Raw genomic sequence first — 25063 nt, 5'->3', positions numbered from 1 at the left:
GGAGTATGACCCTTCCTTGAAAGTACATTATCAGCTTTGAATGTCAAAGTAAAAGCAGTACCATCCTCTGCATATATTCAAAAGCATAAAAGGTCAACTTCTTTGCTTGTTTGTTCCATTTAGCATGTTACAGCATGGCACACGGGTCAGCTAACAGTGCTGAGGAGTCAGGGTTCACGGGTCAGAGTGCTACATGATAAGAGAGGAGGTCAGTGACCTTCCTGATACGTCGCCTCCTTTAATCGCTGTTCTGAGGACGCTCCCACTGCTTAGCAGGTACCGGTCAAGGTTGGGGCGAGGGTAAGGAGCTCTGATCCGGGATCTGTTTGCAAAGCAGCATGTAACCACACAGCCGTCAGTGACCCTGAGTGGTGAATTACAACATGTAGAGAACACTGTTTGTTTATTTGCTGTACTTGAGGCAATGGGCTGTGGTTGTGGCGTAAAATGGAGAAGGATCCTCACACTGAACCCATCAAACGAAGCAAGGCCTTTCACTTCATTAGGAGGTCTGTGCTCAAGTGTATGCTTTTTTTGTTTTCTTTCTTTCCTCCCACAGCCTATGTCTCTCTCTCTCTCTCTCTCTCACCCTTCAGAGGGAGTTCAGCAGAGATTCCTTTGGCATTACCCTCACCCTAGACTGCTGGAAAACCGCAGTTCTCCGGATGCTGACCCTTGCTCAGCTCAGCACAATGCTTTAATTTGGTGTGTTGTTTAAAGTAATTAGAAAGCCTTTTTTCCCTTGTTTTCTTTTCTATTCTTTTCTGTTCACTGCCAAGTGTGGGAGGGAAACAGTGAGTTGTCCGTGACTTCAGCTTGATAAACACTCGGAAGAGGAATTCAGGGGACCGGGAGAGGAAGCAAAAACGCAGATACTGTAAGCTCTTGCTGTACACACTTCCCCCCTGTACCACTGCAGATTGGCAAACTAGTGTCTGAAAACAAACAGGGACAGGACTCAGGGGATACTTGTGTCTGAATGTGTGTATTAGAGGGTTTGTGTGCAGCATTTGCAAACGCAAATGTCTTAAAATAATAAATGCTTGAAACACTTACACCACTGCACAAGACTTTTACAATATGGAATTCCAATTTAACATAAGATACCAGTATCCCATCTGAAAGATAGGCGGTTCATCACATTCACTGATCTGATCGAGGCAGTAAGACTTCATTGACAAGAGGAATACTGTCAGAGAATCATCCTGTGTTGCCTGCACTTCTCTGCGCTGTGCGGCACAGCTGGCAGAGCAGCAAGAAAAGGTGTAATAATGATGCTGATCTGCCAATTAATCCCAATTTCATTGGATATATGGTTGCGCAGAATGTAGGAATGTGTGAATATTACACACAAATACGGCATCTATTTTTCACAGGCAACTTGCATTTCCAATATACGTGGAAGAACCCCACACACATGGACCCGGGAGTGACTCGTGCAAATTTGACGTGAGTGTGTTTGCAAAAGCTGTAGTTCTTCACTTCAGTTGTGCCTGAATTATAACCTTGGAATGCAAGGAAACACATCAGACTACAGCTGAACACCACCATCGCAACACACACAGTTTTCAATATTCATGCACCATTCGAACACCTGCAGAGTCACTTATAGTAGATATACACAATTGCTAGCCCATTCTCTTGCAAGACGAACACCACACACTCAAAGCCATTGCTGGCTCTGCTCATATTAGACAATGGTGACATTTAATTGAAAGAAATTCATATAAAACTTTGAAGCAGTGTTCTCATGGCTGGAAAACTTTCCTGGCATTAATGATCTCTTCAGCCCAGTGCCCCAAACAGATTTGTCCGTTGAATTCAACCAGATAGCCTAAAACCACACTCTGAGGAAGATGATTTTGAAGCAACCTTCAAAAAGAAAATCCTACAGCTAGGACTCTAGCTATGCAGCGACATATCAAGCTGCATGAACTTAACTAAAGTAACAAAGTAAAATAAGTGAAGTAAGCAAAAGTTTTCTTTTTTTTTTCTCCAAACCCGAGATAAAGTCAGTCAATAATAGTGTGGTCCTCAATCCTGGGCATAAATGTGGATGTACATATCAAAGTTCTGTGATCCTACTAGGGTATTATAAAAGATTAAAAACAGTTTGGGAATAAGGGCCATACCTTCTGTTGTTTCAACTTCGCACAACTGAGCAGAAAAGGATTTTCTGCCACTGCCATTTAAAGGCAGTGGCCATACAACTATCAATATTATCAACATGTCTTATTTCTCCAGCTAATCTTATTTGTCCAACTAATTCCTGTGGCACTCGAGACACAATTTTCTCTTTGAAGAAGGAAAGAAAAGCACCATTTCTACACGAAGTGGGAGTGACGTACTTGTGAATGGCACATTATGAGAATATGTAACCTTTGTTGCCTCCTGTTTTAATGAAGAAGTGAATGGGAAAAGAATATCATTAAGCTTAAATAAATTCAAGCAGCATGTACAAGGGCCAAATCATCAGGCTGCGTTTTATGTCATGGTTGATATGATTTTTTTTTGTCAAGCAATGTCGCCATCTACAGGTGGGGAAAATTGCCTATTTCAATTTATGTCTGTCATTCACAAATTAAGGGCTTTATTGTTTGTCCTATTTGAAACTGCTAAACTTAAATTCTATGTACATATCAAAACCAACTATCAGCTTAATGTAAAGTAAAAGTCCTGTATCTGTCCATTATAGCCTGTGTTTTGCTATTTTTAACTTTTCATAATGCACAAGGTTTATATGAAGAAAATCTTAGATTTAAGATTTACCAAATAAATACGTTTGATTTCAAGTTATGTGAAAATTGTATCTGCTTTCATTATTATGCATATTGTTACAATGACACAGTTGAATGAGGGTAGTTGAAGATGACTATATTCAGACTGTCCTCCGACTCCAATCCAATCTTACTCCAGTCCTGACATAAGAGTCCTTATGAGGAGATAAATATACACATAACAGGAAAGAGACTGTAAGAATTTCTGAGGTCTGTTAACTGAATATTTCCAACTTCCACTTATTTCACTTATTAAAATTAATCACTTCATTGTTCACGCTTACTCCATAGTCCAGTCCTTTCTCGCGTTTTCACTCTCTACTCTCCAAATGTGCCTTGCCATGATTAAAACATGTCTGTTTCTCCATGACATTGCTTTGACATCATTTAATTGGTATAAGAGATAAAAATAAATGAATTAAATAAATATACTACCAGGTAAGTGGCGTAACGTAGCTCAAGGTGACAGCCTATTATTTCTCCCTTTTCTTTGCCTGAAAGAAGGTGAAGTGACAAATGTGAGATTGCACAGAGAATGCAGCACCTTAAGGGACGGATGGATTTTTTAAAAATCCAGCAAAGAGATTTTTTTTTTTTTTTATTAAATTCCAATCCTCAAAGTTTACGCCTACAATTTCATCAAAAAGTATATTCTAAACCAGCTTGTATTGTGCTAAACGTCTTTTTGTTTCTTTCAAAGTGTATCTGCCTTCTCACTCATCTGTGAGTCTTTATCTCACAAATATGTATTGTTGCCATTATATCCACGATCTGAGGAACGAAATGTATGTAAATGTGATTAATGTCGTAAATAAAACAAGAGCCAAATGTCGCCATAAAATTCTGGTGTCTGAGATTTCACCCTGCGTTGCTTATGGAAAAGGGGGTTACCCTCAAAGGAAAGAAAGGCGGATGGATATAGAGAGGCAAATGTGTTACTCACCACATCTTGCCTGGTATCCTTCCCTGACGCAATGAGAATGTAGTTCCAGACCAAAGGCAGCAGCAAAGCCAGAGGAATCATATAAAGTTCAAAGTTCCAAACCACGATGACAAAAAGCTGAAGAGAGACAAAAACAAAAAAAGGTAAGCTCAAGAAAATCAAGGATAAAGAAGCGAGAGCAGTGTGGCTTCAGAATATACACATTCAAGACCCCATATTGACCCTCATGAGGCAAACCCCTAAGAACGTACGGCGACCATATGTGTGACTGGAAACAAGACACATTCATATGCAGAATTATAACCACCATAGAACAAACCTTAAAAATAAGACTGTGCTTAAACAAAGGTAGAGGCCTGATGTCTGTGAGCCTAGGTTCAACACCCTAACCCTTCATCTGAAGGGACCGATGAAGAAGATGAGTACGAGCCATCAGAATCTCTTTCCTCCATGACAATCATCCCAGAGGTTGAGGTCATGTAAAGTTTCAGCTGCAGCACATCAATGCTGACCCTTCCATACTCAAGCCCAAACACCAGCATCTGACCTCACAGACCCCACACCCCAAGTCCCTAACCCTGTCACTCCAAGTCCCAATACCCTCTCTCTTAGCCCAAAAGACTCATATGCCCCATCTCTAACCTTGTCTGCACCCATCTGCCAAAACCATAACCTCTTTACCTCCCCTCTCATCACTAAACAAGCAAAGTACCATCTGAAAATTAACCTTTCCTAAAACCCTGTATTCTGCTTTTGGCAGGGCTCTTTAGCTTTGACAGCAGATTATTGCGGTCATGAGAAGATATCTGTGGGAAAGTAAAATTGTCACTGATAGAAGAGTGTTCTTTTAGGGCAGCATTGTATCAAATGTGAGAAAATACTGTGAATTGTAGTCCTGAGATATTTATGTGTGAAACAAGAAGAACTGAGTTTATTTTATTCTTCTCTAATTACTTTACATTTAAGTATGGATAGAATTTTCATGGTTGATAAAACCTCAGCAGCAATTATTAAGAAATTCTGGAAATGCAAACCATGCCTAAAACTCGATCTGTGCTAGCAAAACATATTTATCAATTCAAGTACAAGAAATCAATTATTTCATATATGAGCAAAGACATTTTGAAATTAATTACTCTCTTTATGGAAATACATCCCCGTTTAACAATCAGTTTCGATGGGAAACTTTTAAGAGTACTGAAATTGAGACTATAATATAAAGTATAAAGGAGATTTATTGGTCTCTATACCAATTATGGTCTATCCTGTTTGGTAGAATAATAACAACAGGAGAGACAGGAAGCTTAATAATCAACACTCAAATTATTTTTCTTTCAGAGTATATGTGTGCGTTTGTGTGCATTTGTGTGTGTGTGTGTGTGTGTGAGTGTGTGTAGGCATAGGGACAGATGGGATATATAAATCAAGACATTTTGTTATGTTTACAGTGTGAGGTTAGCGTGAACATGAAGTTCAACAGCCCCTAAAGACTGTGTATGTGGGTCTGCTTTTGCTGTAGTGGAGCGATCAGACACTAAACTTTGAACACGTTCGAGCACTGTGCTGCCAGTATTTCATATTCCTTTCACCTGCACACACACACACACACCCATTTGAATATCAAACAAAATCTCACAATAACACAATTAAACAAATAAATTTTCTCACCTTTTCTCCTTTTTACACGGAAAGTTTGACAGGCTGATATCCAAACTTTTTAACAGAACAATAACTTAATGTAAAATTAAAAGACACAGAGTCTACAAAACAAAAAGACACATAAATGAATAATCACAAAATGACCAATGCATTTGCATAATGCTCACAGCAAAATTTCATCTTCAAATAAACCTGAATGGCCTTGGTACAACAACAAAATCTCCCAAAAGGCTCAATCTTTCTCTGTCTATCTCACACTCAACTTTGTTTTCTCACATGCACAGTCTGTAAGTCTAATATAGCTGTGTAGGAGTATCAGACAAGAGTCTATTCAATAATTCATATTTGTATACTAATAAGAAACACAACCATTTCCCTTTATTCGTCACAAAAAGCTGTTAGGACTGTAGAAACAGTAGAAACTCAAACACACAAACAATAATAACAAATGTTGCCAAGCACAGTTTCTCTGCAAAATGTAACCATACTAAAATTATTTATCTTTGTACAAATTACTATAATTTACCAAACCATATGATCTGTAACACTGATAAACACCAGAATAATCTACACCTAAACAATGTGCAACAGAGGTGCACAAACATGACTTCAGTCAAATGAACAAAGAAGCTCACGTTTTAAACCTACTCTGGTAGAGGCTATAAATAACTGCAGATTTACAAACATCCTCATGCATACACACACTGCTCCTTTCAGATAATCGGATATAAATATAACCAGCATTAGGCATCTACTGTACTGTTAATATATTTTTATTTTTCTGTCTTGTCTGGATATCAAATCGCCCATAGTATCGTTATCAAACAACAGACAAATTAATTGCTCCTTGCTGTCGCTGTTTATATAGAATTTCTTTTATGTTGTTGGGTTGTTTTTTTTTCTCCATTTTAAGTCTCACTGTATGCCTGAGGTCCTTTAACCTGTCGTCTGCCTTCATCCTCTTCCATTTGGTTATAGTAGCTGAGGGCGAAGTTTTGACTGGCAGCTAGAGGAACCGGACACCCAGACTCAACAGTGGTCAGCTCTTCCCCGTCTCCATACCCCCTGGCAGGGTAATGGGGTCCTGCAGTGCCTGGACCTTTCCACCAGGACTGGGTGATCACAGCCACCCCCCACCGCTTACTACACCAGATAGCAGGCTCCTCGCCTGAGGAAGAGGGAGTGCGAAGCAGCCTGCTGTGGATGTCAGTGACCAGGAAAACGCAAAGAAGAAAATTGCTGAAAATGTGCTGGGTTGAAGAGAAAAATAGGAGGAAAATGCTAAATACAGCTCCAGACGTAGTTCATGGGAATAATTTGTAGATGAGTCTGTGCGGTCAGAGACATTTTGTCGTGGTCGGAGATGGTTTGCGAATATCTGAACATGCATAGAGAAGAACGCTCACCGTGGTCCACTCTTGCTTTTGTGTTTAATGCAGCTGAATTTTTACCTGTATGGAAAAGTAAAAAAGTGTGTTTCTGCCTCAATATTATATAAACTATGAATATTTTCTAGTTTAGGTTTGAGAACATCAATTACAAAAGCAGGAATGCAAATGAATGTGTATATTTGTCTAAAAGCAAAAAGGAGTAATTTACTATGTTTCTTCTTGTCACGATACCACAAACTAATGTCTGTGATTATTACCAAAAGTTTTGTTTATTTTTTCTACAGAGGATATTTGATTGCATTTCCTAAATTATTGCTGTGAAAAAAAGACATCAAGACTAATAAAATAGGAATTTTCCATAATAAGCTCTTCTTTTCTCCTCTCTTTTTTTTCTTCTTTTTTATAATTTCTCCATAATTAATGCTTCAACAGGTCTTTGGTGAAATCCACTGAAATGTGAGAGTAAAAGTATTCACCTGTCACAAAGGAAAGCAAAATAATATTTTCCATTGTCAACTCTGCTAAACCATTTCAAATAGAGTTAAAGGATACATTTGAAGTGGGCAAACTTCATATCTGAGTCCAACTTGAAATCCAAATGAAATGTATTATTAAAATAGACAATCACAAACATGAATGAAGGAAAGCTACGGCTGTATAATTTGTAATATTTTAGTTAAAAAATTCATGCACAAATGTAGTAAAATAAATTATTCTGACAAGTCTCTGTAGCTTGATTTCATTTCGTTATTATCTTTGATGATGTCTTTTAAAAATGTTGAAATCCCCTCCACACAAAAAGTTCTTTTAAAGCAGAGAAGTCGAAATGTTTTATTCAGTCATTCAGTGCTGCACATTGAGAATAGTATCTAGCATTATTTGTTTCAAAACACAACCGGTTTCCACACAGCTTTGCACAGCGGCACTGTGGGAGGGTAATATTCAGTACTTTGGCTTACATTAACCACACACCAAGCTAACTTTTCCCCTGCTCTGTCTCAGCGGAGTGAAACTGAAGTTTGGATTTCAGAGTTCTCCTTTATCTCTCTTACATCAATTTCCATACTGGCACTAAGTGTTGCCAGATACCAAGTAGAAGTTCGAGGAAACTAGAGAGGGAGGGAGACAGTGTCCTGTTTGTGACCGGACCTTCCTATTATTTTGTGGTGCTAGACTGCCCCCTGCTGTACTATTACAGAATATAAAATTACAGCACGATCATTGTTCACCCAATGCAAAAAAGCTGCCTAAGTCCCTAAAACCAAAGTGTCAAAGCCAGTCATTTTGAAAAACATGGAAAAAGTAAAATATTAAATATCCACCATCTTATGGGCAAAGGTAGCTGGTAGAGGTGTGGACACTGAATCTGTGACTCCTCTATAAAAGGCCTCACACGTTCTCTGTTCACTCAATCTCTGGTGATTAAACTCTGACTTGGTATTCTCTGTTTGTCATGCTACTATATTTCAACTATCATTCATTCTGTGAATCAGGAGAGCAGTAAAATGAGAAAGTAGATCTTTCAAAGCTGTCCCTTGCTGTGGGCAAAGACGAAATCCAGACTTTAAAACTTTTAAAAGTTAGATAGGTTCTTTGAAGAGGAGTCAAAGGAGCAATTTAAAGAGACCTGGAGTGGTGTGTACCAGTGACTGCTATGGCGTGTCTGCACTGAGTGTGTGTACATGTGTGTATCAAACTGCCAGCCAGACATGTGCAAACACACACACACACACACACACATACACACCCTCCAATAGGTGCTTCTGTACCTGTCTTTGCTTTTTTCCCTTTTTTTATTTCAGCAGGGTGAATTTTTATCTAAATGCAAAGCAGGTGATAGGTGCTCCAGTTTCCTCTAGAAGTAGCTCCCTTGTCTGGGCTCTCCTCCTGATAAGAGTCCTACTTTGCCTGACATAAAAGAGCTTGGTATCATTTCCCCTGCCTCCCCAACAACCCTCAGCTCGCTGCCCTCGCCCTTCCCCAAGCTTCACAAAGCTGCCTCTATTTGCTCCCAATTCAGGGCCCAATTGCAGATAAAGTTACAGCAAATTTGTTTGGAGGAAGAGCTGCTGAGGCCTGCGGTCCCTGGGGCAATAACAGCCTTGTCTTGCAGGGGCCGTGGGGAGAGCTGGCAGCAGCAGGAGAACAGAACCCAACACCGCTCAGCCCCACAATGGCCTCGACTCTCTCTGGGAGGGAGAGCAAAAGGGAGGGGAGGGGGAGGGAGAGATAAAGTGGGGCAGGGATGGATGGATGGATAGAAGGGAGGGACACTCAGCTTGCAGGTGTGGAGAAAGGAAGCAGACGCTTAACCTCCAGACAGTGAGATGGAAACACTGAGAAACACACTCATACACACAGACACGCACACACACACACACACACACACACACACACACACACACACACACACAGACACCACCCATCATGCAGGACAGGAGGTAACTCCAGTCCCGTCCATTGTGCCAACGCCTCAGGCAAAGCTGCCACAGTGGCTGATTCACTGTCGGGATGGGTGGGTGACAGCAGTGTGGGTGTGAGGGAGAGAGGGAGAGAGCGAGACAGAGAGAGATAGAAAAGGAGAGAAAGGCTGCATGTGAGACTATGCGATATCGCTTTTTCTCGCACATCATGCACACAAAACACATACGACATACATGCTAATCACAGCTGGTACTAATGGGTGCCTGGCATTGCAGAACTGGGCAGAAGGAGGGTAAGGGACCATGAAGAAATTTTTAAAAGAGGGGGGGAGTTAAGTGACAACAGTGTGACAACTGCATTGTACTGCAGCATTCACAAAATCTCAATATCCACAATATCCAAGCCCCGCCTGCTTACTTAGCAGTTAATAATTGTACAGATTTGTAAGTTTATAACTTGAATTGCCCACAACTCCACCTCTGTAGGTACAGCCACGTTGGAAAGTTAAGTGAAACATCTGTCTGGAAAGACAGCCAGACAGAAACACACGTGAACATGTGAACAGACACACATGCTCATAATCACACACAGCCGTACAACTTCATGAACGCACCACCTTGGCCAGATGGCCCCCCATAAAAACCCACTTAAAGAGATGAGCGAAGTGATTAAGAGGCCTCTCAAAGTGAGGGAGAAATGAGAGAAGGATGAAGAAATGGAAGGAAAGGGAGGGAGGGAGTACCTGTGTATAGAAAGGTCCTAAATACTCTGATGCTTTTAGCTAAGTGCATATTCCTACTATAACAGACTCCCAAAAGAGCGAGGGGGGGCACAATGACACCTAAATTTCAGACTTTGTATAAACTATAAAACGCTATGTCCTTGGCCTAGATATATCCTTTATTGTCATCTGAATACTTTGAATTTAAGTGAGCACAATGACGATATGAATAGTTGGCACTGTCACTCAGAAATGGATGTACTGTAGGCTCTTTTTTTCAGAAAGGGTGAGGAGATGCACAAAGCAGGAGCATGTGTGTGTTTGTGTGCTGACATGGAGGCTACACTATCCAAGGCTGCATCCCCCCATTCACCCTGTAGATTGGAAATTCTTAAGTGACCTTGTTTTGTGTGAATTCCTCGACATTTTTTTGTCTGACATTTTCTTTCTAAAAGATAAGACATGAGGGCTTGTGTCTGGTTCAGCCTTACAAGAGGGAAAATGCAAACATAAGCACATGAGCCAGGCCCTTATCCAACCATGGGCGCACACACAGAGGGAAAATGTTAACTGATCAATACTGTGTCTCTTCTGACCCATGTCTTATGATGACACTGTGACCCGCTGTACAAACACACACACACACACACACACACACACACACACACGCGCGCACACATTCACACACAGACACAGCCTCTGCAGAGAAGAAACTGATGTCAGACAGCCAAATGCTGCTAATGTCTAATGTCTGCTGTGGAGACACTTAGTGCTCCCATGGTAAAGGGCTGGGGTGGGACGGGTCCACCTGTCCTGTAGCTACTTAAGTCAGGACACTAAACCAGACAGGATTAAATGCCTGCTCTGTCATCTTTAGGGTAGGAACCTATATGCAGCCACTCACTGCCTCGCAGGAGAATGTCTTTTACTGATAGCTCTGCTGTCCAATTACACTTCACCTTTTAATACTAGACACAGATGACAGGAGGGGAGAGAGGGTGTAGAGAGAGCGAGCAAGACAGAGGATGATGAGGAGGCTGATGGGAGAGGCTGCCATTTCCACTGTCTGCAGCAACAGCTTGTCACAGTTCAAGAGATTCTTGTTTTATCTTCTAACATCTTTGAGGGCGTCTTTTAAAAATTGTGGTATAAGCCCTAAAGCCAACTCTCCACTCATTCCCATCAACAAAACAGACATTTGCCAAATATTTACCAAGTACATTTGATGCAAAACCTGAAGAAAAAACTATTCCGGACTATTACATCAAGATATTGGAGTGTGTGAGAAAGAGTAACAGAGGTAGTGTACATTGTGGGAATGTACTTTACTGTGCTTAAGACATTAACAATCTCTTATGTTTGAATGTGCAATTACCAGTGAGTGAACTCTGTTATCAGAAATGTTACTACAGCCTCTGTGAATATGTTACTCTCTTACTGTCTGTATTGTATATATGTAATAGATGATCGTAATATATTTGAATATTGTATGTAAGTACCTGTAGTACTGATAAATAAATAGGTTTTATTGAATATCCAATAGTCTGAGGCATATCTATACCAAATACTGTCCAACTGCTACCCAATAACCTTTGGTATATTTCTGGGTTAATTAATAATTATCATATCATCTTTGAGGCCATAGATTAATTGTTCCCTAAAAAAAAGGAAAAAAAAGAAAAAAAGAAGGAAGGTCCTACTTCAGTTCTTTATGTCTGATAAATGTGCAATTTATAAGTGATATGCAACAATTCATGGCACAATATACGTAAATAGACCTCTACGTACCACAAACGCACAGATGCTCCTTTGTGGTGAGTCCCATTCGAAGCAGCTGTTGATGTAGCAGCCTGTGTTGATGAGGAACATGATGCAGCGCCTGACTCGGTTGAAGTTGCGCAACAGCAGCTGGAAAGGAGATGAAGACAAACAAGTGAATGTTTTATACCGGCGAAGGCTGTGCTATGGTGTGGAAAACAGGATAACAGGAATAATGTGGTGTGTTTTAGAAATGACCACCAAGATAGATGGGCATCATTTAAAACTAAAATTAAAACACAGTAGAGTCTACTAAAACGTCCACGTCTTAACTGTTTGGAAAGTTTTAAAAGAAAAAGTAAAACTAAAGCAAAGTGATCATCAACATGTCAACGAGGTCACCTCCTTGTCTCTCACCTTTATGTTTATTTACTTAGAAAGTAACATTACATACTTTGTACCTTCATATTTTGTCATTTACTCTTATTACAGTAGATTATAATATATCATTCTGAAATCAGTTTGTTAAGCTGACTTAAACAAGGTTACACCTTGTAATTTGTGGTATTTGCACCTTTTGCTTCAATATTGCAGCACAGAGGACAGTGTTGTATTTCATTCTTTGAATTGCTCCACATTTATGTGAACATCGTGGGAAAGATGGTTGCTTTAAATGGGATAAGCTGACTCACTGTGCTTCTTAAAGTGGACTCTCCCAATGATAAAGTTAAGTACAATAACAAAATTTTCCAACTCAGTCCTGGGATTCTCTTCCCTGAGGGATCTCCAGGCATTTGGCCAGAGATGAGAGAGAAGTGGCTAACTGCTGCCTCCCCCTGGGCTGCCAACCATTCAGGGAATAGCATAACAGCAGCGCAACCACCCAATCAGGTCACCACCAGGAGAAAGTGCTCCCAAAGGACAAACTGTCTCTGCAGACCACTGTTCAAAAAATTCTAGGCCATTATTTTACTCTTTGTAATATTATGCGTGTTTGAATGTGTGCGTGTGTGTGTGTACATTGGGCGTACAGCATATGTGTGTAGCACTACAGTGGGCTCCATTGTCTGTATGTATGTGTTTCCAGGTAGATTTGCATGTGGCTAAGGGTGTCTTGGTTGCTTTGATGCTAGATGAGAGGAAGATTCCTTCCTCTCTATGTATAATTATGTGAAGCTTTTTGCTGCCAAACTGAGGATGACTGTATGGTGTCCTGCTGGGGACACAGAGACCCTAAGGACTGCAAGACTGTGAATCATCTAGTTCAACATTTCTCAGCACATGCTCTTGATGCACATGCTGTAGTCTTCTTGGCTCATTATTGTCATAACTGCCTCGATAAGACTATTTAATTTTAATGAATTATTTCAAAGAAAGCCTTAAGTTATTCCTTAAAATGCTTAGAAAGTCATTAGGCCATTTATGAAGTTAATGCCATAAATGCCAGTAAATGCTTGTGTTTAGCAGGCAGCTCCTGTTCCTCCCCCCATTTACTGTGCGTTTGTGTCTACACAAGCAACAGCAGGAGAGCTGCTAGCACACAACAGACCTCTCACAGGGCAATTCCTCCAAAGCAGCCAGTGACATCATCATTGCGAGACATTGACATGGGTCATCTCTGTGAGTCAGAGGTGAGATGGAGATGAAACTGGACTTGGGAGAAAAGCAAGGAGTGGGCCACGACAGTGAGACAGAGAGGGACAGAGAAAAGGAGCGAGGAAAGAAGGGAATGGATGGAGGCCTGACAATACGGTGGTAGGAGCTGGTGTGTGCGTTGCGCTGGGTTGTGGTTGTGCTCGGCTGTGCATGGCGCAGCATTGACTGCTGAGCCCAAACGGTCACTCATATGACATGTCTGATGTGGGCCAGCCCCTACCATTCAGCCCTTTGTGGTGCCGCCACACTGAGTGGCGTGACAATGAAGTGCAAAGCAGCAGTGGCAAAGAGGGCCAACTATAAGGATGGCCAATCTACTTATGCACCCCGCAGATGACAGCTTGACATTTCTATTCACCACTCAGTGGATGCGAAGAAGTGGGGGGGGGTTGAGAGGAGGGAATGAAAAAAAAAAAAAAGAAAAGAAACAAAATGCTGTTTTTCCTTCAATCACCCTGTTATATCTTGCCCACACAGTTGTTGTGCTTTGCAAGATGCCACTCTCCCGGCCTGTTGGTTTAGCTCGAGACAGCACGGGTGGTTCAGTGAGGGACATCGATGAAAATGAGGTGGTGTAGTGGAAGATAAGTGCTGGCTGCTGATGTACCTGTTTGGACACTCTGGGCTCCTCCTCAATATACTTCTGCTCGATGGGAATCAACGTCCTGAGACCAGCTTTTACCTGGAGGATGGAGTGAACACACAGTATCATAAACAGCAAATGGTGAGACTGAAAAGATGCTCATTTAAAAGGATCCAGATTAGTAAAATGACACAGATGTGGATAATGGATTACTGGGAGACTTTATGTGAACTGTTTTGATAGCTTTTTGGACACACTGTGCGCTGATATAACACGGCAGGACCTGCATACAGCGTGCCCCATGTCAGGGGCTAGAGAGAGCAAGACAGAAAGCTGTAAGATGGCCGCTATAGGACACACACAGTGATGGTGAATCAGGGAACAAAGGCTGCTGAGAGGGAGTCTTCGATAATTAAAGCCAAAACGAGGACGAGGGACAAGGGATGAGATGGAAGCAAGGGAGGGAGGGGGGACAAACAGAATAAAGACAACAGCAGCACAATGGGGGGGGTGCTGAAGAGAACAAGAGAGGATGGAGGGAGAGGGAGAGAGGATAATGGGGGTGGAGGGCAAAAAAAAAAAAAAAAAAAAAAATCAGGGAGGAGAATCAAAAAAGCAAAAGAAAGACTTACAGCATTAAAAATCACGTCTATTTCGAGAAAGATGACCCCTTTTGTTGGCCCTGTCAGCTCCTTGCTTTTCAAGGCGTAGGCTTTGCGTTCTCCATTTTGGATCTGTGGGAGAGGGACATGACAGGCGTCTGTCTGGCAATACTCGGCTGAATCGGCTCCCCGGGCCACCTTTGAACCCCAGCTGCTGGCGCTGACAGGGAACCCAAAACAACTGTGGCAACTCTGACAAGTACCTGTTCATTACCCACTGCAGCTCGGCTCTGTCAAACAGAAATTAACTATCCTGGGGAATCATCCAGTACAGCAGAGCATGGATATATATGATACACAGTTCTTTCACTAGCTATCCATATTTTTTCAAATGTGAGAGACACTTTCCTTTCTTTTTTTTTTTTTTGCAAATTCACATCGTTCCATCTCTCGATCAGGGTCATTTTCATATCGTCTTTCATCCCCTCACTTTCCTTCTTCTCACCTATCAATCTTTTCTTTTTTCTTAGCCTCTCTTCCATTTTTTCTCCTTCCTGTCATCTCTTTCTCTTTGTGAGATAATAACAGTCTCATCTGTAGAGTTCAAAAATAACCACAGCTTTTTATATCTTCCACTGTGTATTTTCATTCTTTCTGTTCCTTTTATCCCCAAGGGGAGGAAAAAAAAAAAAAAAAAAAACACAGACGCATACACAAAATCTATCTTGGACTCACATTTAGTAAAGGAATAGCCACTTTCCCCAGGAAATCTGCACTTCTGTCACGGTCCTCGTCATAAACAGTGACCTCAAGTACCGAGTGGATGTCCTTCACATTACTGGACCACACACAAAGACAAGAGCACTGACATATATACTAAAATATGGGCTAATGTGCAAAAGCTATAACATCTTGCATGAGCATCTTTAAATATTAAAGTTGCACAAAAAAACTTTAAAAACTGAAACATTATATGAGGCATAGCAAATGCTTCATATTTGAAAACCCTGTGTTGCATTTACATAACTGTTTAAAAATCACCATTAAAATGTGTTATGTGATATTGCACTGCGTTACTGCATGAGCTAAGTAGAACTGAAATATGAATTTCAGATGTGTCATTTCAAGAAAACTAGGCTAGCAAGATGATGGCTGATGTTATGTATAGAAAGGAGGCAATGAGAAAAATGTGCACTGAAAGAATGACTAAATTAACTCGGCACGTCATTGTAAAATCACTGTTTTGCATAGTGGGAAAAAAACTGTATCACTTAAGGTACTATAAAGAATTACATCTTCATTAACATTTCAGAACAATCCCAGCCAATATATGAATAAATTAATGAGGAAAGATTTGATCATTTATATTAATTACCTGGTACTGGATTTTTTTGATAGCATAAAACATATTTTAAGTACTGTTTAAAAAAAGTTATCCATTAACAATAATTGTGGCTATGTTTTACATTCAGAGTTCAATTACAAAAAATAGTCCCCTTCATGACAAACTGTGATTGATATTATTTTTTATAATGCTCAGATCAGCCCAAAATACATTTTCATCAAACACACTTAAAGAATTCTACTGACTATACCATATGTGTTTAATTTAAAGAGTTGGTTAAAAAAATAGATAATTTTTATTACCATTAATGCAGTGAATACAACCTGCATGTGCCAGTGTGCCTGGCCAGACATATATTAAGCCACTCACAAGGTGAAGACCTTGTTCCACTCTGGGTTGAGGTTTTTATAGACAGTATGAGTCTGAAGCCGATCGTTACTCAGCTCCACCACACAGAACGGGTCACTTTTACCTGCCGAGAAAAAATACAAGAATGACCTTCTTGTGAAAAGTGAAAAGCAAGGCATAAATACAGTAGATAATAAAGTTCTGTTAGTTTGAGGTTGAGAATTGTAATTCCTACAGCTTTTGTCTATCTCCAATCCCTCAAATTATTAAAACAGATAGCTTCCTTTCCATTGTCACACGACAGCTCCAATAACCTGGACTTATCAGAACAGCAATAATATGATTCTTTCATTTTTTGCACGAAAGCCGTATTAACAACAGTATATCAGCAGAACAGCTGCGAGCTGTTTCTATCAACAGCCTGGTAACATGGACAACTAGAAGATAAGCTCCAGGAAAACTGTGCCCTGGGCAGTCACAAGGAGGGGGTGGGAGAGGTAAAAGAAAGAGAAGACTGAGAATGGACAGAGGGCAATGTGGTTCTGAAGGCCAGAGAAGTTCAGAGTCGAAGATAAAGACAGCTAAGCAGGGGTGTGAAAAGCGTGGCCCGTCCATAATTAGTGATTCCAAGGCGAGCCGTGGGGCGGCAGCGGCAACGATGTGAAGAAAAAATATTAGAGAATGAAATGAATGAGGATCGACAGAGAAAGCAATATCTTGTCATCTCTGCAATGACAGTTTTTGATTATTAAAAACTGAAATCTAAATTTTGTATTTATTACAGTAAAATCCCAGATGCAATACCTGTTTCATTAATAGAACAATATATTGCTATATTTTAGAGCAATAATAACAAAACAACTCTATCTCCATAATAAACAATTCTAAAAATTCAAGGATCACATATAAAGTAATTTAAGTGGCCTGTCACTTCCAAAACATAAAACTTTAATACACTAGGTGAGAACTTTAAAGACCCTTAGATGTTATAAAACATTCATATGATATATAGTTCACTATAAATTATATTCATTAATGCTAATTAATTCCAACAGAACTTTCAAGTCAGAATTTACAACAGTTATGTAACTGGATAGAGAGAGAGAGAGAGAGAGAAGGCTGAGAAAGATGTGGACGACAAAAATAAAAAATAAAAAATGAAAACATTATATTGTCCTCGTGAGAATAGCGTACTGTACTATATCCTATATATTGTATATTTATTTACTCACATTTCAATTCCTTTGTACACAGAAAAGACTGAGACCAGATCCCCATGCCTGCCAGCCCACCACACGTTCAACTGCCTCAAAATGAACTAAAAACAACAAATCTTTTAATTCAGCCTTTGATCATTTTTCTTTAAACCAAAACAGTTGGGAGCTGTTGAGCTGTTTGTTCGAGATTATCACTTGAAAAGGCTGGGTCAGGAAGTTAAAAAAATACGTCCTACATGAATTCCCAGGGAAAACATAACAAATATTGCAATGTTAGTAAACGGTGTTGCATAATAAGATTCAATAAAGTTGTGATTGAGTGCAAAGACCCCCGTCACATTTGTGTGTGTGTGTGTGTGTCTGCGCATGCTTGTGTGTCATGGGAAGTATGTGTGTGTGTGAGTGCCATTGATTGGTGCGATTTTCTTCAGATGTTGTGACAAGGGCAGGACATTTAGGGGGTGTGCAAAGTAAATGTCACTGTGATCAATGCTGAGCTGTAGGTGTTGCCTTTCATATCTGTTTGTGACACTCTATTGATGTAGAGAGGTTGAAGTTGATATTGACAACTATGACTCCTACGATATAAAACCAGATATGTTAAAATTGACAAAACACAACTGTGTCTGGAGCCCACTTCTTAACAGATCTCTACACACACACAGTGTGCGCTTAATAAACTGTTGGCATTGCACATTAATTATGTCTCATATAAAATGCCAACTTTTCCTTGGATCCATTATGAAGACATATAGAAATGTATTTTTAAATTGCAAACAAGTGAAAATAACATTTTGTCAAAAGTTTTAATTCTAGCGCACATTTAAAATCCTCCTAAATTATCCCAACATTCCCATAGCATAAACAAATCTGGCCTGTTTAAATTTAAATGCAGTCACCCAAATTAAGACATGGAAATTATCTCTGCAGAACCCCATCCCTCCCCCCTTTTCTCTCGAATATTCTGTTTTTAATGACAGGCAGGCTGCATTGCTGCAAAGAGCCAGTTGTCATTGGTGATGAACTTTCACCTTATTGGCCAACAGCACCAGAGGCGGCTGTCTTAACCAATTACACGCTCAGGTTTGAGCGCCACTCAGCGATCATCCAGGTAACGTCCGAGCAAAGCTCCTCCCCCCTCTGGGTCCTGTCTCTGTGGTGCTGGCTGAGGGTCTGTAGCAAGAAGTGCACTCAAACTCATTTCAGGGTACCCTAAGATAAGTGTGGAGGATGAATACAGTACGTAGACGAGGGAGCACGCTGTAATTGCCTCACAGGAAGCTTAGTGTTGGTAAAGGGTTAGAGAGGAAATGCACACTCTTATGTTGCTGTATAGTCACAATCAATTATTATTCAGACTTTTAAAATGCAAATCAATCTGATTTTTTGTTGCATTTTTTTATTCCATTTCTTTGTCACTTCTAATGGGGTGTATAAGAAAATCCTCAGTACCCCAACATGTCAACTGAAAATGTATACTAACTACTGGATGTGTGATGTGGATGTGTGTGTGTGTGTGTGTGTTCCAGTGAAATGTTCGAACAGTGCAGCATCCACTCAGAGGGACAAGAGCTGGCAGACAAAAGGGATTGTTGGTTTTAGAGACTATTTTCAGTTATCCTACTCGGGCTGGAGAGCAGCTACTCCACAAAAACACTTCAATTAGAGAGAGAGAGATGGCCAGAGAGGAGAAAGAGAGAGTGGGGAGAGAGAGGAGGAGAAAAGACAGGACAGGAGACAGGGAGCATGAATGGGAGAGAGACGTTGAACTCTTTCTCTCTCTCACTGACCTCTTCTCTCTCTCCCAGAGTCTGTTTGTCTGTCTGCATGTTTCTCTCTCACCTTGCTCCTGACCCTCTCTTGGTCTGGGATGTTAAAATAGGGTGTTCACGAGGTGAGAGCTCTCATGTGGCTCTTACAGGGTTATTGTTGCAGTGAGTGACACACACACACACACACACACACACACACACACACGCACACACACGCGCACACACACACACACACACACACACACACACACACACCCACAGCCCCTTTGCCTGTCTGTTATCTGTCAGTTCACTTACTGTATCTCTCTGAGAAAGAATTTTTTCTGGGAATCTAAAGAGAAATTTGCTTTGTGTCTGTAAGAATACGTGAATTGGACTGTCATCATCTGAGATATCTTTAGCTGAAACAAAAAAAAAAAAACAATGCTAGGTGAGACAGCAAAGAAAATGTCTGATGTAAAAATATCTTTCTGTGTTTTTGCATGGGAATTACATGTTTTCCATGTAAACCACCTATGGCATAAAATAAACCAAAATGGGCCTATCATAAGCATTAGCTGTGGGCTTTCGACTCTCAATTCAAAACTTTTTTTTGTTTCTCAAGATGTTAACATTGTTCTGAACTCAGAAATGTAAATTTTCTTTGACGATGTCAAGTCGAAAGAAACAGTGAAAAGTAAACACTACACAGACAATACACTTCCACAGTCTTAAGTCTTGACTCCTATGTATATATATATGTATGTATGTATATATATATGAAACTCAGATTGAATGATGAGCTCTGCAACGAGGTCATGGAGCAAATTTCTGCTCCGGGTGAAATACAAGAGTCATTAGCCCTGCACTTGGGTCGCTCCACGCAATAACCCAAATCAACCAGCTCCACTCTGTATTGGCTAATGGGACTGTGGCTGCTTCAAATGGAGAAAAACTCTCTCTCACATACACAGACACACATACAAAAACACACACATTTTCCTCTCTCTACTAGATAATACAGAGTGAAAAACTAGGCCTGTCCACTGTAGACCTAATTAAAAGTAAGAATTAATGGAGAATGGAGGATTCAGAGAGAGCGAACAGAGAAAGAGCGAGAGGAGAGAGGAGGAGGGAGAGAGATTTGTTGGTTCAAATGTGTACTTTTTCTCTATTATTCAAATGAGCAGACTGCATCTTTTCTAAAAATGCAGAGACAAATTTAGTATTCCGCACAAAGTAGACTTTAACTCTCTCTGAGGATTCTCCCAGACGATCATCCCTTAAACCAAGGTTACACCCTGAATTTATCTTTGGCTAGATTTATGGAAGATGGCTGGTAGAGGAAATAGTTCAATGTCTAAATCCCAAACTTAAGCAAAAGTTATTTTAAGAAAAAAAAAAAAAGTCCTGTAATTGATGGCAGTACCTCTTCATTGTTCGAGAAGTGTTCACTCTGATATAGATTTCAAAACAAAAGCAAAATATGGTCACTTATTTGCCATATTATTTAAAGTCAATGAGCATAACAGCGGGACCATAAGAATGACACAAGCATCTGACAGTGTGTAATGAGAACTACCGAGGTTATAATTGTGTTGTTGGGACTTAAGGTCGTTGTCTTACCTGTGACATCTGCTGCCATCAGTCCCTCAGCCCTGATGACCTTTACCTGCACCACACCGACATCTTTCAGGTTGTGGAATGACCTCCACAGGCTCTGAGGCATCACAGGAACAGGGGTGAAAGGTCAGAGAGGACAGCAAATTAGCATTGAGGAGAAAGACGGGTCAATAGCCTGACATTTCATTAAGAGAAGAAAGGGTAGCAAGGGTAGAATATGTCCTTTATCAGTCCTAATTTGAAAATGTAGAGCTGGCATTTATAGTCGATTCTAACACGACAAAACGGCCAAATTTTACTTCACTGAATAGTTGCTCCTGCCTGTTGGAAGTGTTTCCTAACTTTGTACTTTTTTTTTTAGATGAAATGGAACTTAAATTAAGAAAAGAAGATAAATACAGACCAAAGACAGGTCATTGAAGAAAACAGACAAGTTCAACATTTTAATTTGATAAGCAGAAACAGATTTCAGTACTTTAAAAGAAAAGAATACATTAAAAACGGTCATGTAAATTGCAGACTGTTGCATTTAATAATCATTTACAGCTGAAACTGTGTTTCAGAGGAAAGTATTGCTTTGTATATCAGTCATAAGAACAGCAGCAAGACCAACCAACAAAATGGAGAAATCTGAATGCACTTTTGACTAAAGTCTGCTGTTCCTTGTTGTTGTTGTTGTTGTTGTTGTTGTTTTTGTTGTTGTTTAAAGCAAAAGCTGAAACACTTCCTGGTGCTGAATGCCACGATGTTGTGTGTCAGATAAACAGGTAAGAGGGTGCGTGAATATCAGTGTTAGTATCAGCAGAAGAAAAATGTGAAACGTGAAATATGGACAATTTGGGAAAAAAAAAAAAAGTAACAACAATCAAAAATCTCTTTATGTGCAATTTACTGCATAACTAAATATCAGTAATAGGGAAAAACATGAGAAATTTGCATGTGCTGAGCTCTTATTAATATTAATGTGTTTGTGTTTGCTTGAAAGAGAGACAGAGAGTATTGGTTGGATAATGTGATAATAGAGGTATTGTAGCGAGTGAACACATCCAGTCAAGTGTGACTGGCAGTGATGTCATAGTTATGAGGCAAACACACACACCAACCTCCGCACGTGCTATCCAGTTCAAACAACATCAAAACACAAAAGAGCAGGGAACTTGGGGGGGTCACATAGAGGTTTATGCTAAATAAACCCATCAACTGTAAAACAGGGACACAAGCTTAATCATAAATATAGTTAGCAATGAAGCTCTGGGATCGTCCAAAATGAGAAGCTGGAAACACTGTAATCACAAGGTTTTAGTAACCAGGAGAAAGAGGAATGACGGTGTAAAAATTAGTTTGTAAATCTGACGACCAAAGGGAAACCTGTGGAGATCTGGAGCATGAGGCACGGAAACACACCCACACAAAACACACACCCACAATCATAAACTCATACTTTTGTTCACACCCAAATACTCAGGTATAAACACATGCATAAAAAAACCTACACTGAGGCCAAATTGAGTAGCATGTCGGCGTGTCTTAAAAGCACAGTGGAAATGCACTTCACTTCAATTTATTTCTCTCTCTCTGGCAATAACCCCTTCCATCCCCACAGGAGTAATTATAATTTAAATTTCAGAGTCAGGGCCAGGCTACAGACTTAATTCATTATTACCAACTCTGTCAGACTCTGCCTGTTTCCAGCGATATCATTGTCCAAAAGCTCTCTAAAGGAGATGAGAGGGGAGTGTGTGTAAAAGAAAGGGGAGGGGGGGCCAAAAAAGAGAGACATACAGAAAGAGAAAGAGAGAGAGAGAGAGAGGAAAACTCTCAATTCTCGCAATTTTAAAGCACGATTTCTCTGAAGATACAGCTGCTTGTTGTGATTATTGGGGAGCAGCCGAGAAGAGAGGCAGACGAAGAGAAAGAGTCAGAGAGAGCAGAAGTGAGCCAGCTGAACAGCAGATGAGGGCAAACTACTGACTGACTCTTAAGAGTGTTAGTGTTCAACAGTTGAACACGTCATGATGCTGATACAACAGCTGAAACACTGCAAATTCCTTTTTTGGTGCTGAAATGTGCCGGTCAGAGAAATTAACTATCTTTATTAATTATTATCTTCCTTACATATTACTTATTATTGAATTGAATAAATATCATAATACCATATGCATTCCCTAAGGATCAGAAACGTCCATTTTATAGTGTCTTAGTACCACACAAAGATGTAAACATGGAACAGAAATTGAACAAAGAAAAATGAGATCAATTACATCTTAAATGTATAGATGCAGAGATATTTTTTTTCATCCCCCAACTAATTCCCTACTTTTCATCCCTTCCTCTTCCCACCATACAGTCTCCCTCAAGGGACGGTTAGGGTTCATCCATGTAGTCCAATCTCATCCATGGTGGAGAGTACAAACCCCTCCTCCACAAGGATTCAAATCTCCATCAGAAAGACAGGTAGCAATAGATGGACTGGACAGAGAGACAGACGAGTAGAGAGAAAGAGAGATGAAGGGAGGCTAAGACCAACCCCCATTCCCTCATTTGTATCTCCACACATCTCCATCAGGATGCTGGTAGGATGATGGGTGTAAGGTGATGAAAATGAGAGATGAGACAAACCCCCTGTCCTGTCTGTGACTGACATCTTGTCAGTGTGGCATCTTCTTCTTGTCTATTAGACACTGCACAGACACACAAATGAATGAAGACTGGTAGAATCACACACACATACAGTTCAAGGGACGTTTGATCAAATGAACTGAATTACTGGAAATGCTCAAACAGCAACTTAATGCAACCAACTTTATCTGATTTCCAACTCTGTTAACATAACATTGCTGTTTTTAAAGAGTCTCTCAAACTTTGCTCTCTGCCTGTCCCACACTTTACTGCAGAACCTTCTCCCACTTCCTGTCCAGGTTGTGTCCTTTCACTTCACCTTAAAGCAGTGCAATGGAGTGGGTGGGAGAGGTACTGCAGGTGTGTGTTCTATACAGTACATGGGGGTAGGTGGTGAAGTGCCACCACTTCAGTGGAGGTCACCACGTCCTCCTTTTCTCATCCACTCATCTTGCAGCCACCTCAGGCCCATTAAGAGCCATTAGTGTGTGTGCCCCTTTTGCCATCATAATGCATAAATCTCTTCTTCTCTTTCTCCAGCTGTCCCTCTCTACTTCTGGGAAATAGTAATTAAGGGATGAAAGAAAGGTTACAGTGAGCAATAGTACATCGAAGGAAGTTGTTACTGAGCAAGTGAATTGCTCTATGTTGGCTTTTAGCTCTGCTGCATTCAAAGTAGGTTGTAAGAGAAATTTGTGTGCACTCATTCACACATAGATGCTAAGAAATGTGCATATACAGGCCTCATAGACATACACATACACAAGATGTGCAGCGAGAAATCCACAATGATAATGAACAGTGAGAACAAGACACACTGATGGTGGTGTCTGTTATCCATTTTCTTCAATGGCTACAGATTCATATGTGGAAAAAACACCAGCTAAATACACCACAGTCGCCTTATTCTGACCGCATGAGGTGTGGTGAGTATAAGTGTTTGTGTGTGTGTGACAAAGCAACAAGGACATTTCTAGAATTTAAAAATCATTAAAATGGTGTGCTTTTTTCCAGTACTCGCTCTTTGCAATCCACTGTGACACGAAACCCTAAAATACTCATGTTTTCATTTTGATGATTAAATCTGGGACTAAGCAGCAATTTCAATGGTCTTTTCTTCCTTAGCATTGTTTCTGAAGCTATCTGCTATTTAAAGCCGTAGTAATGACGACATGGTAGAGGTATTGCTCTGCCAAGTCCAATCTTTTTATTAGAGAGCTGATGCAGGTATTGTATTGTTTTTGCATCAGTGTGTGGGTGTGTGTGCCTGTCTGTGACTAGCGGTGGTGGTAGATGCCTTGTTCAGGCTTCTGGGGGCAGCTGATTCCAAACTAGAAATACTAGTCAGTAAACTTGTGCCCATGCACAATAACATGTACCTATCTACAAAGGCTCTATGGGCAGATTAGTGTGCTTTGAGGAGCACTGTTACCACTGTAACGGTACTTGGTCTTATCAGGCTTTTTGATAAGGTACATCTTTATTGAATTCTCCCACTGAAAGACAGCCAGTCTGGGGAAAAGGAATATGTTAATAGGTAGAAACCATTCAAGTCTTCAAACTGACCTCACTGTGCACCTCCATCTGCAAACCCCCACCCTTCACCACCCTCTATCTTGCGATCCCTTCATCTAAGAGGAGGGCAG

The 25063-nt window shown here is 40.4% G+C and overlaps 1 protein-coding gene across 5 annotated transcripts in view; it reads right to left on the bottom strand.

The window, feature by feature from the left end:
- mctp1a (multiple C2 domains, transmembrane 1a) overlaps positions 1–25063 on the bottom strand; it is a 118217-nt gene that overhangs the window by 31824 nt on the left and 61330 nt on the right. For all 5 annotated transcript variants that reach the window (XM_029511003.1, XM_029511004.1, XM_029511007.1 and 2 more), the window contains 7 exons: positions 20802–20895; positions 16229–16331; positions 15250–15352; positions 14545–14646; positions 13937–14011; positions 11704–11823; positions 3721–3837 (listed from right to left, as the gene is read on the bottom strand). In XM_029511003.1, the coding sequence (XP_029366863.1) occupies positions 3721–3837; positions 11704–11823; positions 13937–14011; positions 14545–14646; positions 15250–15352; positions 16229–16331; positions 20802–20895 (714 nt within the window). The remainder of the gene's footprint in view (positions 1–3720; positions 3838–11703; positions 11824–13936; positions 14012–14544; positions 14647–15249; positions 15353–16228; positions 16332–20801; positions 20896–25063) is intronic.

Source organism: Echeneis naucrates, chromosome 9, assembly GCF_900963305.1.
Source record: "Echeneis naucrates chromosome 9, fEcheNa1.1, whole genome shotgun sequence".
Classification (NCBI taxonomy): Eukaryota; Metazoa; Chordata; class Actinopteri; order Carangiformes; family Echeneidae; genus Echeneis; species Echeneis naucrates.
This window is presented reverse-complemented; position numbering and strand designations above follow the sequence as displayed.